Consider the following 16348-nt stretch of genomic DNA (forward strand, 5'->3'; position numbering starts at 1 on the left):
GGTAGCGGAGGTGGCGTAGGTTGCTTAGGAGGCGCCACTGGGAGCCGGGGGTCAGGTGGAGGAGGAGGAGGAGGCGTAGGAGGCTTCTGAGGCTGAGGTTGCGGCCGCGGTAGAGGCAGTGGCAGGGGGTCCATTGGAGACTCTCTCCGTCCATCACCCCTTGCAGGAGAACCCGGACTAGCTCTGTCCGGACTTCCGTCCACCCTTCTCTTCTTTGCGGGTCTACCCCGTGAAGAGGCTGAAGCGAACGAGGGAGAGCGTCCTCCTCTCCTAGATCCACGACTGGATATCGTAATCACTGAAGAAGTGTTACCAGGTGATCTCATCCTCGACGTCAAACTGTGCGGCGACCTCGTACGGCTTCTCCTCGCCGTTGAACGCAAACGGCGTCCCCTCGACGTCGAACGGCGACCCCTGTCTTTCCTCGACGTCGAGCGCCTTCGTCTCGACGGCGAGCCTCTCGACGTCGACGGTGAGCGATGTCGCCTCGACGGCGATCTCCTTCGCCTCAACGGCGATCTCCTTCGTCTCGACGGCCTTCGCCGGTGTCTCTGCGTCGATGTCGTCGACGTCGATCTAGGAGTCGACGGCGAAGGAGACGAGAGGGCTCGCCTCGACGGCGAGCGGCGCTGTCTGCAGGGCGCAGTACGACGTCGATGGTGTGTCGACGTCGACTGTGAAGTCTTCGACGGCGACCTAGTCCTAGGTCTCGCCGGCCCCTCTCTCGACGTCGAGGACGCCGAGATCCAGAGCCCTGGATCGGTGGCGAACACACCGGTGCTGTACCTCTCGCCGTCGACGTCGTCGTCCTCGACGTCGAACGGGATCTTCCGGCCGGTAGGCGTCGTTTCTGCTCCTTTTTCTGCCCGGAGGTCCCTCCAGTGGCAATATCATCCACTGGCGAGATTCTAGTAGGCGGTGTTTCCGACAACGTGGGGGAAAGCCGTCCAGTGCCAGAAGAGTCCTTATACCTCGTGCCTCTGGATCGAGATCTATACCCCCGTCGTCCATGCCTTGTGTGAGTGGACGATCTGTGTCTGCTCCGTGTCCTCCGGCGAGATCTAGAGCGTGATCTCAGTCTGCGTGGGGTCTTAGGAGCCACTGGTAGCCGAGGAGAAGGCGGGAGCTGTGGCACCGGAGGCGGTGGTAGCGGAGGTGGCGTAGGTTGCTTAGGAGGTGCCACTGGGAGCCGGGGGTCAGGTGGAGGAGGAGGAGGAGGAGGAGGAGGCGTAGGAGGCTTCTGAGGCCGCGGCTGAGGCTGAGGTTGCGGCCGCGGTAGAGGCAGTGGCAGGGGCTCCATTGGAGACTCTCTCCGTCCATCACCCCTTGCAGGAGAACCCGGACTAGCTCTGTCCGGACTTCCGTCCACCCTTCTCTTCTTTGCGGGTCTACCCCGTGAAGAGGCTGAAGCGAACGAGGGAGAGCGTCCTCCTTTCCTAGATCCACGACTGGATATCGTAATCACTGAAGAAGTGTTACCAGGTGATCTCGTACTCGACGTCGAACTGTGCGTCGACCTCGTACGGCTTCTCCTCGCCGTTGAACGCAAACGGCGTCCCCTCGACGTCGAACGGCGACCCCCGTCTTTCCTCGACGTCGAGCGCCTTCGTCTCGACGGCGAGCCTCTCGACGTCGACGGTGAGCGATGTCGCCTCGACGGCGATCTCCTTCGCCTCGACGGCGATCTCCTTCGCCTCGACGGCGATCTCCTTCGTCTCGACGGCCTTCGCCGGTGTCTCTGCGTCGATGTCGTCGACGTCGATCTATGAGTCGACGGCGAAGGAGACGAGCGGGCTCGCCTCGACGGCGAGCGGCGCTGTCTGCGGGGCACAGTACGACGTCGATGGTGTGTCGACGTCGACTGTGAAGTCTTCGACGGCGACCTAGTCCTAGGTCTCGCCGGCCCCTCTCTCGACGTCGAACGTCGAGGACGCCGAGATCCAGAGCCCTGGATCGACGGCGAACACACCGGTGCTGTACCTCTCGCCATCGACGTCGTCGTCCTCTACGTCGAATGGGATCTTCCGGCCGGTAGGCGTCGTTTCTGCTCCTTTTTCTGCCCGGAGGTCCCTCCAGTGGCTGAAGCATGGGCAGAGGATGGGGAAGGAGATCCTCCATGCCCAGAAGTCCCACCTGTTCTCTGCTTCTCCTGTCCCTGAAGGCGAATCTTCTCTCTGTCCCTCAGGGTCCTTTTGGAGAAGGTCTTGCAGATGTCACATGTAGCAGGGACATGTGAAGATGATAAGCAGAGAATACAGACATCATGTGGGTCCGTCTTGGCCATTTTCCTCCCACACTCAGGGCATTTATCAAATAAAACCATGTTAAGTAAAATAGAGTGGGTCAAACTGCACCAAACTACAGGATGCAGCAGAGAAAGGCTCTAGACGTCGAATGAACAAACTTTTATCTTCAAAAAAACAATTTTAGTCCAAAACATCCACCCAAAAGGGTAGAGCTCAATGCTCCCGGGTCCTGTTAGCAGGAGCCGGAAAAAAGAACTGAAAGTAACTTGCTTTGGCTGTGCATCCTGGGATACCGGGGGTCTCTGGAGAGTTCCTTAAAGGCACGGTATCCTTTTAGCAGACACATAATGACAGCCTATAGGGCTTGTCTGTCCACCCCTTCCTCTCTATTGTTTAAAGGGATTTTGGTGAAGGGAGTGTGATACAATAAAGGAACATGTCAGATGTGAATAAAAATGACATTTAAACTTTATTTTGGCTTTTGTGTTCACTTCAGATGAAGTGCTGGCCAGTGCAGCCATATTGTTATTAGGCTGTATTATTTTGTCTGTCTCTTAAGTGTCTTTGCAGGTTTGCAAATGCAGGACAGCTTAAGAGATATTTTGATTGCTCCGGGGTCCCAGCACATGGAAGGGACTATTCATAGATTATGACTATACACAGAGATCCCCTACTACAGAAATAACCTTACTCTCTAAAGTGGTAGCTTGGTCGAGCAGTAAGGCAGTATCAGAGGACAGTGTAAAGCACTTGTTGTACACACTCAGTCAGCAAATGGTCTCACACACTCAATAACTGAACTCTAGGCCAATGGTTTATATATAAAAAAATATATGCTTGCTTTATTTTAGAACCAACACTTGGATTTAAAATATACTTTCTCAGAATGAGATGTTTCATATAAATACTTTTGCAATATGCAATTGACTTTTGTAAACAGTTACAAGTGGTTGCAATAGGCAACTATTTTAAACACAACAATGCATTGAGCTCAATGGAGAATTCAAGTTATGTTCAACAGATTACTTTTTAGATTACTTTTGGAATTCCAGGACTGGATCCTAGATTCAGTCCTGGGTCAGTACTTAGAATCAAGTGATGAAAGTCGACTTAATTACTGTAATGATTTTTAAACAATATTTAGCTATTTTAAAAGTTGACACTTAGAAAATATTTCAAAGAAAACATTCAATGATTCTCTATGGAAGAAAATTCAAGTTGCAGGTACAGGATGTTCTCGTTACTTTTGTAATCCAGTACTGGGTGCCTAGACTCAGTACTGGGACCTTTATCCAAAACAGGTAAGTAATTACGTTTTCAGATATTATACGATTTTTGAAGAATATTTAAAGATTGCAGAAATCGACACTTAGAAGAAATTTCACAGAAAAACAGTCAATGGTTTCCTATGGAAGAAAATTGGGTTAAGGGTAAGTACAGTTGTAAGTGCTGGGCACCAAAATCCAGCACTGGGAGCTCACCTAAGAGCAGGTGAGTAATTTCGTTTTCGTTTCTCGGCTGATTTTTGGTGAATATTTTAAGATTTGAAAAGTCCACACTTAGAAGAAATTTCAGGAAAAAGCCAGTCAATGTTACCCTATGAGGAAAATAGAGTTAGCGGTTTAAGGGTAAGTACTCGACTGGCTGAGTTGAGGTTCTGGGCATAGACTCAGGGGTCCCCCAGGGTCAGGTAGGTACAGTTGGTTCACCCTCAGCGACTCTAGGGCGGCCGGGTGCAGAGAGAGTTAGGCCCAATGTTATCCTATGAGGTCTAGGGGGGCCTTGGTTGGTGGCTGCTGACTGGCAAGCCACGCGGCTGTGGGAGCTGGGCTCCTGGTCACTTACTCAGGGCAAGTGGGGAAGTAGGTAGGTGTAGAGTTTTCACTGCCAGGGCCACTCGGGCGGCTGGGTGCAGAGTGCTTTTGAGCCTTCGGGCGCTCAATTGATTTCAATGGGAAATCTCCGGTTTAGAAAAAGGCTGCAAGCTCGGGGACGAGGACTCTTCAGGTAAGTTGGGTAGTTGGAGGTTAGGTAGGTACCCCGGGATTGGGCACAGGGGGCAGCAGGGCGCCGCGTGCAGGGGTGCCTTTTGGTGTCGGGAAATCTTACCCTCTGTTGATCGCGGTAGGGGGGGCACCTTGTTCGGAGGCTGCAGGCTTCTTCAGGAGTGTCGAGGGAGGTCCTTGGGTGCCGGACTCGGGGTCACAGTCGCCGTGGGGTCGTCCTCGGGGTCATGGGAGTCCCAGGAGCTTAGAGCCAAAAGGTAGCCAGGTCCTCCGGGGTTGGTGAGGTTGCTGGCCACAAGAGATGCCGGGTTGGAGCAGGAGCAAGTTCGAGGGTCGACAGGCCGGTAGGGCTGGGGCCAAAGCAGTTGGTGTCTTCCTCTTTTTAGCAGCTGCAGGGCAGGTCTTCTTTCTTCTTGCTCTTCTTTGTAGTTTTTAATCTGGAATCTGGGGAAGGAAGGTTCAGGGTACGCCTAAATACTAGATTTAGGGGCGTTACAGGTAGGTGAAGGGCAGGGACCAATGGGTCCCTGTCCTGGGGTGGGTACACCCCCTATCCTGCCTCTCTCCTTTGGGAGGGGGGCAGTAGCCTAGTCCTGATAGGGTAGGGCTCCCCATCTTCAAGATGGCGAGAGCCCGGAGATGTGCTTCACCTCGCCTCCCCCACCTGAGGGGTGGGGTTGGCAGGTTGGCACATCCCCTGTCCTTATTTGGGGTTTCCGGCCAAAGCTTCCCGCCAGAGTGGGGGGTTGCAGTGGCCTGGGGAAGCTCACAGAGGCGGCATACTTTTGAAGCTTCCCCCTGCCCATCCTGGAGGAGGAGATTTAGCACCTCGCCCAGGATGTGCATTGTTGCAGGCCCAGGAGAGCAGGGGCTCTCCTACCCAGGGGTCCAGCAACATGTCTGCTGGGTGGCAGCCTAAGAGCAGACGTGGATTGTAGGTTAGGTTTAAGGGGGCACCTCTAAGATGCCATCAGTGTGGGTTTAATGTGCTGAGAAGTTTGATACCAAACTTTTCAGTCTTTAGTGTTGCCATTATGGTGCTGTGGAGCTCGTGTTTGACGAGCTCTCAGCACCATGTACTCTTAAATGGCAGCACTGCACTTACAGTGCTCAGGAATGGACCTGGGCACTGTAGGGGCACAGGGCTCCTGCTCCTGTGCCCACACCATTGGCATAAGGCACCCAGCTAGAGGGGTGGCTGATGTATGCCATGGCAGTGTAGGTGATGGGCATGGCACACAGGGATGTGTGTCATGTCGACTTTGCTTTTGTCTTGCACCCAAACACTCAGCCTGCAAAGGCAGTGTATGTGTGTAAGGGTACAGGGCCTCTAAGGATGGCACAAGGAGTGCTGCAGCCCTTAGAGGCCTTCCCTAGTCACAAGGCCCTGGGTACCTAGGGTACCATTTACCAGGGGCTGACATGTGGCCAGGGTTTGCCAATTTGGGTTTGGTTTGTTTTAGGGAAAAAACATAGGCACTGGGCACCTGATTGGCAGGAGTCCAGGGTACACTCAGTCAAAGTACATTCAGCAAATCAGCAAAAAGTGGGGGCATACCATGCAAGAAAGATGGCACTTTCTCACACATGGAGACTGAGCGAATGTTTTACTGCAAATTGGGAAGCTAGAACTTTTGATGGGGTGTGTTATGCGATGTTTACGGGGCAGATTTGCAGGCGCTAAGTCTATTTTATCAGAGTACGGCCAGAAAAAGGAAGAGAGTCCACTAAGATTTGGACAACAGTTGCATCTCGCAAAAAAACAGGAAGCAGTTTTTTTCTGGAGTGTTAAGTACTAGAAATGGAGTGTGGGTCACAGATTGTAGTCCTGAAAGTTGTGGTTCTTGAATAATTTACTACTTATGGCTGCTAAGTTGAATACAGAGGAAAGAGAAAGTATAATCCTCACCTCGGAATACTTGATAGAACTGAAGCTTTCCTTCAAGACAGATGGGAACTTTTATATTCTTTATAGGGAGCAATTTATATGTTTTTCCCCATCATTTGATTCTTGTGTTGAACAGGTGAACTATGTTTCTCTGAGTTATTTTGTTCTGTTTCTCTTATTTGATTGTTTGATACTTTTGTATTACTCTTGAAATTTTTGACTTGAGTGATATACAGTAATATAAAATCTGGCTATAGTGGGTACACTTTCATTTTGAATACTATATTGTTTTGCTAGATCATATAAATTATACAATATTTTGTAAGTTTACACTTAAAAACAGCACATGAAAGCAATGATCAATTTGATTGTTTAAGAAGAACAAAATAACTGTGTGCTTGCAACAAATGAAGGGACAGTTCATACCACTGATGTTAATTTGAGAGAATTATGGATTATACTTCAAATATATACTTTACCATTAGCAGTGGGTTATGTGACGCTGATTGCAAGCTGGACTGTAAAATGGCCTGTGGCTGGTAGGTTTCTTGACTACCAGTGTAATATGAAGGCATTACTTGAACGTAAGTATTGTAATCTCCATAACCTGCAGTGGTAGGTACCTAAATATAGAAAGTGATGTTTAAGATGCTGTAGTAACAAAAGATAGTCAATGTAATATCATTTTTAAGCTTACTTGATTATAATATTCATCGATTCCTGGTGGCAAAGGCTGAAAAAAAAAATATAATAGGTAAGGAAAAGCAATATACATCTCCTCCACGCATACATACCCACACGTTTTATTCAGTCAGCTCATTGGAGACATGGAAACAATAGAATAAAAGTACCTTTATGGTGACTCAATCTACGGTCTAGGCTGAGTGCCCAGCCACCTAGTGTGGGACCACAAACTACTTTCTAAAACTGTTCATCAAAGCACAGTACACTTTAGAGCAGGGGTACTCACAAACTTTCTCTTAGGGGCCAAATTTACAGTGTGGTTTGTGGCCGAGGGCCGCACCTTGGGGGTGGGGTCATTGGGGGAGGGGGCGGGGCTAGAGCAAAAAAAAAAACCTGTGACCATGAGGTGGAACACAGGTCCCTGCAGCGGACGCCTTCGTCCACTGAGCCACCGGACCCGGCATACACATATTTCTCTCTCTCTACCTCTCTCTATCTCCCTCCCTCCCTCCCTCCTCTGTCTCCCTCCCTCCTCTGTCCTCCGTCTCCCTCCCTCTCTCCTTCTATCCGTCTCTCTCCCTCTCCATCTCTCTCCGTCTCCCCCTCTCCGTCTCCCCCTCTCTGTCTCCCCCTCTCTGTCTCCCCCTCTCTGTCTCCCTCTCTCTGTCTCCCTCTCTCTGTCTCCCTCTCTCTGTCTCCCTCTCTCTGTCTCCCTCTCTCTGTCTCCCTCTCTCTGTCTCCCTCTCCCTCTCTCTCCGTCTCCCTCCGTCCTCCGTCTCCCTCCCTCCCTCTCCCTACTCTGTCTCCCTCCCTCTCTCTGTCCATCTCCATCCCTCTCTGTCTCTCTCCCTCCCTCTCTGTCTCTCTCCCTCCCTCTCCGTCTCCTTCTGTCTCTCCCTCTCTGTCTCCCCCTCTGTCTCCCTCCCTCTCTCTCTCCCTCTGTCTCCCTCCCTCCGTCTCTCTCTCTCCCTCTCCCTCTCCCCCTCTCCCCCTCTCTCTCTCTCCCTTTCTCCGTCTCCCTCCCTCACCCTCTCTCCCTCTCAATCTCCCTCCCTCTCCCCTTCTCCCTCCCTCTCTCCGTCTCCCTCCCTCTCCCCGTCTCCCTCCCTCTCTCCGTCTCCCTCCCTCTCTCCGTCTCCCTCCCTCTCCCCGTCTCCCTCCCTCTCCCCGTCTCCCTCCCTCTCCCCTTCTCCCTCCCTCTCTCCGTCTCCCTCCCTCTCCCCGTCTCCCTCCCTCTCCCCGTCTCCCTCCCTCTCCCCGTCTCCCTCCCTCACCCTCTCTCCCTCTCAATCTCCCTCCCTCTCCCCTTCTCCCTCCCTCTCTCCGTCTCCCTCCCTCTCTCCGTCTCCCTCCCTCTCTCCCCGTCTCCCTCCCTCTCTCCCCGTCTCCCTCCCTCTCTCCCCGTCTCCCTCCCTCTCCCCGTCTCCCTCCCTCTCCCCGTCTCCCTCCCTCTCCCCGTCTCCCTCCCTCTCCCCGTCTCCCTCCCTCTCCCCGTCTCCCTCCCTCTCCCCGTCTCCCTCCCTCTCCCCGTCTCCCTCCCTCTCCCCGTCTCCCTCCCTCTCCCCGTCTCCCTCCCTCTCCCCGTCTCCCTCCCTCTCCCCGTCTCCCTCCATCTCCCCGTCTCCCTCCATCTCCCCGTCTCCCTCCCTCTCCCCGTCTCCCTCCCTCTCCCCGTCTCCCTCCCTCTCCCCGTCTCCCTCCCTCTCCCCGTCTCCCTCCCTCTCTCTCTCCGTCTCCCTCTCTCTCTCCGTCTCCCTCTCTCTCTGTCTCCCTCTCTCTCTGTCTCCCTCTCTCTCTGTCTCCCTCTCTCTCTCTGTCTCCCTCTCTCTCTCTGTCTCCCTCTCTCTCTCTGTCTCCCTCTCTCTCCCCGTCTCCCTCTCTCTCCCCGTCTCCCTCCATCTCCCCGTCTCCCTCCCTCTCCCCGTCTCCCTCCCTCTCCCCGTCTCCCTCTCCCCGTCTCCCTCCATCTCCCCGTCTCCCTCTCTCTCTCCGTCTCTCTCTCTCTCTCCGTCTCCCTCTCTCTCTGTCTCCCTCTCTCTCTCTGTCTCCCTCTCTCTCTCTGTCTCCCTCTCTCTCCCCGTCTCCCTCTCTCTCCCCGTCTCCCTCCATCTCCCCGTCTCCCTCCATCTCCCCGTCTCCCTCCATCTACCCGTCTCCCTCCATCTCCCCGTCTCCCTCCATCTCCCCGTCTCCCTCCATCTCCCCGTCTCCCTCCCTCTCCCCGTCTCCCTCCCTCTCCCCGTCTCCCTCCCTCTCCCCGTCTCCCTCCCTCTCTGTCGCCCTCCCTCTCCGTCTCCCTCTCCGTCTCCCTCTCCGTCTCCCTCTCCGTCTGTCTCTTTGCCTGTCTGTCTGACCCTGTCTCTGCCTATCTGTCTGTCTGTCCCTGTTAGTCTCTATCTATGTCTGTTTCTGTCTCTCCCTACTGCCACCCTCTGTCCCATTACCCGACTCTTACACCCTGCTGTTCTCTTGTCATTCTTTGTCACCTCTCCCCCCCCCCCCCCACCCCCTCTTCCCTTGCTTGTGTGGCAGCTGAGGCAGCTTCCCTTCCAGGGCACACACACAGCCCCACCCGAGTACTTCACAGGTCTTTAAGAGACCATCTGCATGATAACGAGGCTTTGTTGCATTTCACCTCTTAGCGCCCCAGCAGCTCCACTCGGACTATCGATTGAATCCCCGGGCCCCCACAGAGCAGAGTCTGTTTGCTGACACTGTTAAAAAATAAATAAAAAAAACACCAGTACGATGTCTGCAAGGTCCGCGTGCGGCCAAGAAAAGCTTGCCGGGCCGCTGGCGGCCCGTACTATGAGTACCCCTGGTTTAGAGCAATCATGTGGTACTCGCCCACGGGGTAACACATTGAACTAGAAATAATTGATTGAAGATAAAGCCATCTTTGCCCTTTCTTAAATCGCATTGGCAGAACTATGCATTGCTCCTAGAGAGATGCATCAGGAACCATTGCCTACAGAATACATAAGGGGTTCATACAGATACCCTGTTCATAGGTTTGAAGTACACATGCCTAAAAACACAAGACTGAAGTCGTATTGGCAGAGGCAATGAGCACAGATATTTACGGAAGATGACTGAAGAACAAAACAGAAGAAAACATACTGCAAGTATTTTGCAGAATATCAATGTTGTGGAGTCACAAGTTGTGCATAGCCCATCTACTAATGTTTGGATTTGAAAGAACAAGTTATTTACCATTGGTAATGCCTTATCTGGTATAGACTATATCTAGCCGCAGATTATTTACCTTTTGAATTTCCCCAGGTGAAAGACTGGATCCAGAAGATTTTTCGTGCGAAGTAGTCTTGTGTGCCAGTAGGTGGAGTCGACTGGTTCAGCGATCATCGTTGTCCGTGCTGGAAGTGATGTTGAGGTATCTATACAGGCGCCACCCAGGCGCACTGACATCAGTTATTTTTCACGACTTTCCACACCAGAAGCAGAGCCATGAAGGACACGGACCACTGGTGTGTCAAAACAAGGGCCTTGAAAGGAGTCATCCCGGTCCCTAAAAATCTGTTTGCAGAGCAGGCAGGATGGATGATTCGTAAGGAATCTGCAGCCAGATATAGTCTTTACCAGATAAGGCGTTACCAAAGGTAAGTAACTTGTTAATTTGATAGAGACTTCTAGATGCAGATTTCATACCTTTTGAATAGACACCCAAGCTATACCATCCGGTCTGTGAGCTAATTTTAAAAGAGAAAATCCTGTAGGACCGAATGGCCAAAGTGCCCATCCATGTGGACCCGACTGTTCAGATAGTAAAGTTTCACTGTGCATTAGTATGCAGCAAACAAACAATGTAGATGGCGAAATTGTTTTTCTTAAGTTGTCCTTTATTAATTTTCTTCTCATGAAAGATACATCAATGAATGAGAGATAAAACCCAGTAGCCGACTCGTTTGGTCCACACAGGACTTCTTCAGGGCTACAGGAGATACATACAACATATAAGCCAATATTTTTCAATTTCTACATACACTTGAATCAGATCATAAAGTAAAAACAGATCACATACTCAAAAAAGATGTTGCCATGTTCGATCAGACTCCAAACAGGCCACCATCTTAGTTCCCATGTATTGATAACAGTGTGTTATATGGCCGTTGGGGTCATTCTCGACATTGCTAAGTTAGCATGAGCTCTGCTGTCATGATGCTGTTTTTGCGTACGTTACTACATGACTTTATTTTGCAAGACTCGGTTTGTGACTTTCACATGAGAACTGTCTGCTTTCTGCGTTCTCTGCTTATTCCTGAAGTTTAGTCTGAACACGATGTGCAAGGTCGATAAACATGCCCCTTGTTATTCTGTTCTGGTCAGTCCCTAGCACGTAGACAAATCATGCTAAACACAGCTGCACTGCTGGATACTCGTGCTTTGATATTACGGGGATGCATGTTGTTCACACACACTTGGAGAGAGACCTTTCCTTGGAGAAGAGCTATGCTGTTCCTATGATGTAAACCTACCATCTAGGCTCTAAGGTATGGGGTCTGCTGCCAAAGCCCAGAAATCTTCCTATATATAATAAACTTTACCTTACCAAGGGGAGGGTTGTTAGTGTAGGAAAGTGGGTTTCTGTTGCAGCAACGCCCCCCACACTTTTTGCCAGACTACTGATGCACTTTTTAGGTCTCGCGAGCCAAAGGCTCGAAGAGACATTTTATATGTGGGATTTTCAAAGTGCTGCCCACAGTCTTTTGGCTGGCCTAAACCTTGAGTGCACGATCACATGCACGTGCACAGCTGCTCTTCTGCTCATTGCATTTCCCCCTCCCTTCTCACCCAGCCCTTTGATGCTCTGCTCGATTACTTTCACTTTTGCCGCTTTGATGTTTGATCGCAAACGCGATCACTTCCGCTTGTTTCTTTTCCTAGCAGGTTCCCTGCTTCCTAGTTATACAGAGCCGTGATCTGCTTCCCAATCCTGTTTAAACTAGAGCTGGGCATGTAGACAGTACGGTACGCACACATCTGCTACATAGAATATGCTATTTCGTTCCTTGCCCGTGTTTGGGCGCACCCTTTCCAGTTCTCTTTTAGTGACCCTTCTCTTCTGGGTAGCGTTTCTGCCCGAGAAAGCTCCACTCCTTTTCCTGTGTTCTTAGGTGCTTTTTATCCTCCAGCGGGCTCCAGCTTGAGCATTTTATGTCGCAATACCCCGGGGCAGCTGACGTGAGCAAGCACAGCGTGTCCCAATGGGAAACGGCCAGTCTGTGCTTTTTGTGTCGTCATATGTTTAGGGTCACGACTTTGTCCGTGAAGAAACACGTGTTGCTTTTACTAAGCTAGAAATAAATGCTCTTTCCCACGCAGGACGTTTGATCTAAAGGATACACGAGTCGAGAGGCTAGTACGGAAGCTGTAAGATGAGATATTTATGCTAAAACCAGCCGCATCTCACAGGAAGGTTAACTCTGATTGTGTCCATTGATACATCTCATTAGGGTGAAAGCACCAAGTCTCACCAAAGTATTCCTTCCGTACCTAGTGACTGGTTCCAGCTCAGTCCAGTATCTTATGTATTTCTTGCCCGGACAGTACTACAAAACTGTCCATGAACAGAGCACAGCTTAACTGTAGGTTTAAATGGCCCATTCTCAGTAGCCCTGTGCAGGACTTGTAAGTGGGATGAAAAAAACCGAAGGGTCTCAAAGGGGTGTGGCCAATGTAATCAAGGGTGTGGCTTAAACAAGTTTGCTTAAAAATCAGAATTTAACATAGTTTGCCCCCAACTGGTATTTTGCTGCGTTTATTGCATCCAGAAAAACAATACAAGTAACATTCCACCTAGAACAAGCCAGGACTAATGGCTTTGTCAATGGTTGTTAGATGCACAAGATAAATAAGCAACAACTTTGGCATTGTTGTATATACTATTGAAAATGTTTCCGTTCTGAAACGATGAGACTGTGAAAACTATAACGAGTGTCTTTGACGTTACATTAAAGACAGTCAAGGTGGTATTGCTGCAGAGTTAAGGATTTTTTTCACCCCGAAGTAGGGTGACCAGATTTTGTGATATTGTGAGTGTGTCATGAAACCAGTGCACATTTTATATCTGTGTATCCTATGTGTGCATATTTTGATATTTCTAAAGCACAGACTCCACTTGCTAGCAACAGAGCGCTGTACAAGGGGACTGTGGGAATACATGGGGCATGGGGGCTTATATATCTTTTTTGCTTGGACATCGTAGACTGCTGAAGGCATTCCAGATTTCTCCAAGTGTTAAGCCTTCCAGAGAAATGGTTCAATGGGAAACCATGCACAGCTCCGCAAACAATGGTGCCTTAAAGCCACTGCACTGAAGTTGTAATCTCGGTACGTGTGCTCCAGTGGCCCCTGTCTCCAGCTGCTCCTCTGTCCCTGCGCCTCCTCTCCGGCAGTAAACTCAAGCCCCAGCAGACCGGGATATTTAACACCCGCCCCTGTCCAGCCCCCCCCTTCACTGGTGTGCTTTTGTGATACACCACCCTACCGCAACAATACATGCCCCAACATTTGCTTTTTAACCTGTCTTTACCAAGTCCCTCGTGCTGTATTTACAACCGTTGGTATTTACTTTCGCTTTTCAGCAGTCACGTCTTAATTTTTTTTCTCCCTCTATCAGGCCCCTTCTGCTTTTGTGATAAACAGTAAAAAAAGCTCTGGCACGTAACAATAAATGAAATATATATGTGTCTAGCGCCAAAGCATTCTTAGGACATCAGTGCGCTGCACAAGTGACTTCCATTCGAGTATAAAACCACATGTGGAAATGCACAGCTCCGCAAACAATGGTGCCTTAAACCCACTGCACTGAAGTTGTAATCTCGGTACGTGTGCTCCAGTGGCCCCTGTCTCCAGCTGCTCCTCTGTCCCTGCGCCTCCTCTCCGGCAGTAAACACCCCCCCCCCCTGCCCCCCCCCCCCCGCAGACAGGGGTATTTAACACCGCCCCTGCCCAACCCCCCTTCACTGGTGGCTAATGAGACCTGGACTGGAAGAACAGGTTCTCTTTGAAGATCCCCATGAACCAGAGGCCGGCAGAGCCCAGCCCCGGAGCAGAGCAGCAGATTGGGAACACGTGGGGTGGCACTGCATGTCCTGCAGCTATCGTAAGGGGCACTGCACACCCTGCAGGCACGGGCACAGCACAGCACTGCTACCATGCTCACAGCACTGCATACCCTGCAGCCACGGTAAGGGGCACAGCAATGTTATAGTATTTATTTATATTTATAGCAGTTTTATGTAGCGTGAACGTGCCCAAAGCTTTTACAATGCAATATGGCATTGTAAATGACAATGCCTTTTATGTATGCGTTAAGAAAACCTGCAAAGTGTGTGTTTACGCGCACCACTTGCAGGTTTTCAAAACACATAAATAAAAGGCAGTGTCATTTACAATGTCAATAGCACAAACTCTCGCAAATGCGAGACCTATTGCATTGCAAATGCTTGTTCTTGGTCCCTGCCAATCAGGTTCCCAGGGCCTGTGTTCTTTCCCCAATACAATCCCAATTGGCATCTCTGGCCACAGGTCAGCCCCTGGTAAATGGTACCACAAGTACCCAGGGCACTGTGACCAGGGAAGACCTTTAAGGGCTGCAGCACTTATTGTGCTACCCTTAGAGGCCCTGTACCTTTACACACGCACACTGCCTTTGCAGGCTGCATGTTTTGGTGCAGAACATAGTAAAGAGTCGACATGGCAGTGTGCCATGACTACAACCCACTGCCCTGGCATAGAGCAGTCACCCCTCTAGCTGGGTGCCCTATGCCAGTGGTGAGGGTACAGGTGCATGAGCCCTATACCCCCCCAGTGTCAAAGCCCATTCTTAGGCAATGTAAGTACAGTGCTGCCATTAAGAGTATATGGTGCTGGGAGCTTGTCATAATGGCTACACAGAAAAACTGAGAAGTTTGGTATCAAACTTCTCAGCCCATTAAACTGATGCCAGTGTGGATTTAATAAAATATGCACACAGAGGGCATCTCAGAGATGCCCCCTGAAAAACGACCAGCTTCTGGTGGGTTCCCTGACTTGTACACACCAGCCTGCCACCACGAGACATGTTTCTGGACCCCTAGGATGGGAGCCTACGCTCCCTGAACCCAGAAACAAAGCCTTTCCTGGGCGGAGGTGTTCACATCTCTCTCAGGCCAGGAAGAGCCATCTGTGGCAGGGGAGCTTCAAAGGCCTGGCAGCCTTTGTTATGCGACCCCCAGCCACTCCTGCTATCAGGAGCAGGACCCCTTCCTGTCTCCCCTCCCTATCGACGGGAAGACGGGCGGGAAAAACTAGCGAGCCCAGGAGGCGTGCCCACCTCTGCCAACTCCACCCCTCAGGTGGGGGAGGCAAGGTGAAGCCCACTCTCCAGTGCTCGCCTTCTTGCAGATGGCAGGCACTCCCCAATCGGGACTATAGATTGTGCTCACTCCCCGACGTGGGGTGAGCACACCAAGGGTGTAGTCACCCTAAGGTCAGTAGCCCATTGGCTACTGACCTCAAGAACCCTAAAACGCCCCCTAAATACAGTATTTAGAGGGCAGCCCTGAACCAAGAAGGCAGATCCAGCAACAAGACAATAAGATAAGAAGAAGGATCGAAGAGCCATGCAGAGCTAACAAGAGGACGACGCCCACTGACTTGGCCCCACCCCTACAGGCCTGTCTCCCCTCAAACCTGCTCCAGCGAAACCCCGGTGTGTCCTGCAGCCAGCAACCTCAAAAATCCCAGAGGACCTGCCTGCCTTCACTTCAAAGACTGAAATCCCCCATGAATACCGGACTTGTTCAAACTGCAGCTTCTGGTGCCAGCCAGAGACCGCGAATCCAGCCCACTCTGCACCTGCCGAACCCGACCCGAGTTCGAGTGGAAAAACAACACGAGGAGGTCCCCCCAGTGATCCTGACCCATGATCCGGCGACCCCCGACCTGCCTCAAACCTCCAGGAGACGCCTGCAGCCTCAATCCAGAAGACCCCCTTACCGCGCCCAAAGCGGGTAAGAAAATCCGATGTCCCAAGGCACCCCTGCACCCGACGCCCTGAGCCCCAACCGATGGTGCCTAACCAACCCACGACATCCCAACTTAGCCCTCGAAGTGGTGGTTGCACCCAGAAGATCCTCGTCCCGAGCCTGCAGAGTTTCTTTGTCCCAGAGGTTCTCCATTGAAAACAACAGGGCACCCGTCCTCAAAACAGCACCCTGCACTCGGCCGCCCTAGTGCCGCTGAGGGTGCACCTTTGGTGCTACTCTGGTCCCCAACTTGCCCTGAGCTTAACCCTAGGAGCTTTGCTCCCACAACCTAGTGGCCTGCTTGCCAGCAGCCACCAACTGGAGGCCCCTAACCCTCATTGGATAACATTGGGCCTCAATACTCTGCACCCGGCCGCCCTAGTGCCGCTGAGGGTGCAACAACAGTGCATCACTGACCCTGGGAGACCCCCGAGTCTAACCCCAGAACCTTAACTCCCACAGTCAATTACTTACCTGTGAACCATTAACCTGTTT

General features: G+C 51.4%; 1 protein-coding gene across 4 annotated transcripts in view; it reads right to left on the reverse strand.

The window, feature by feature from the left end:
* Positions 1 to 16348, reverse strand: part of RAVER2 (ribonucleoprotein, PTB binding 2) — a 418859-nt gene that overhangs the window by 37613 nt on the left and 364898 nt on the right. For all 4 annotated transcript variants that reach the window (XM_085602376.1, XM_085602379.1, XM_085602377.1 and 1 more), the window contains exons 13-14: positions 6838 to 6873; positions 6620 to 6763 (exon numbers count right to left, since the gene is read on the reverse strand). In XM_085602376.1, coding sequence (XP_085458502.1) covers positions 6620 to 6763; positions 6838 to 6873 — 180 coding nt within the window. The remainder of the gene's footprint in view (positions 1 to 6619; positions 6764 to 6837; positions 6874 to 16348) is intronic.

The sequence above is a fragment of the Triturus cristatus genome, chromosome 4_2 (genome assembly GCF_964204655.1).
Source record: "Triturus cristatus chromosome 4_2, aTriCri1.1, whole genome shotgun sequence".
NCBI classification, from domain to species: domain Eukaryota; kingdom Metazoa; phylum Chordata; class Amphibia; order Caudata; family Salamandridae; genus Triturus; species Triturus cristatus.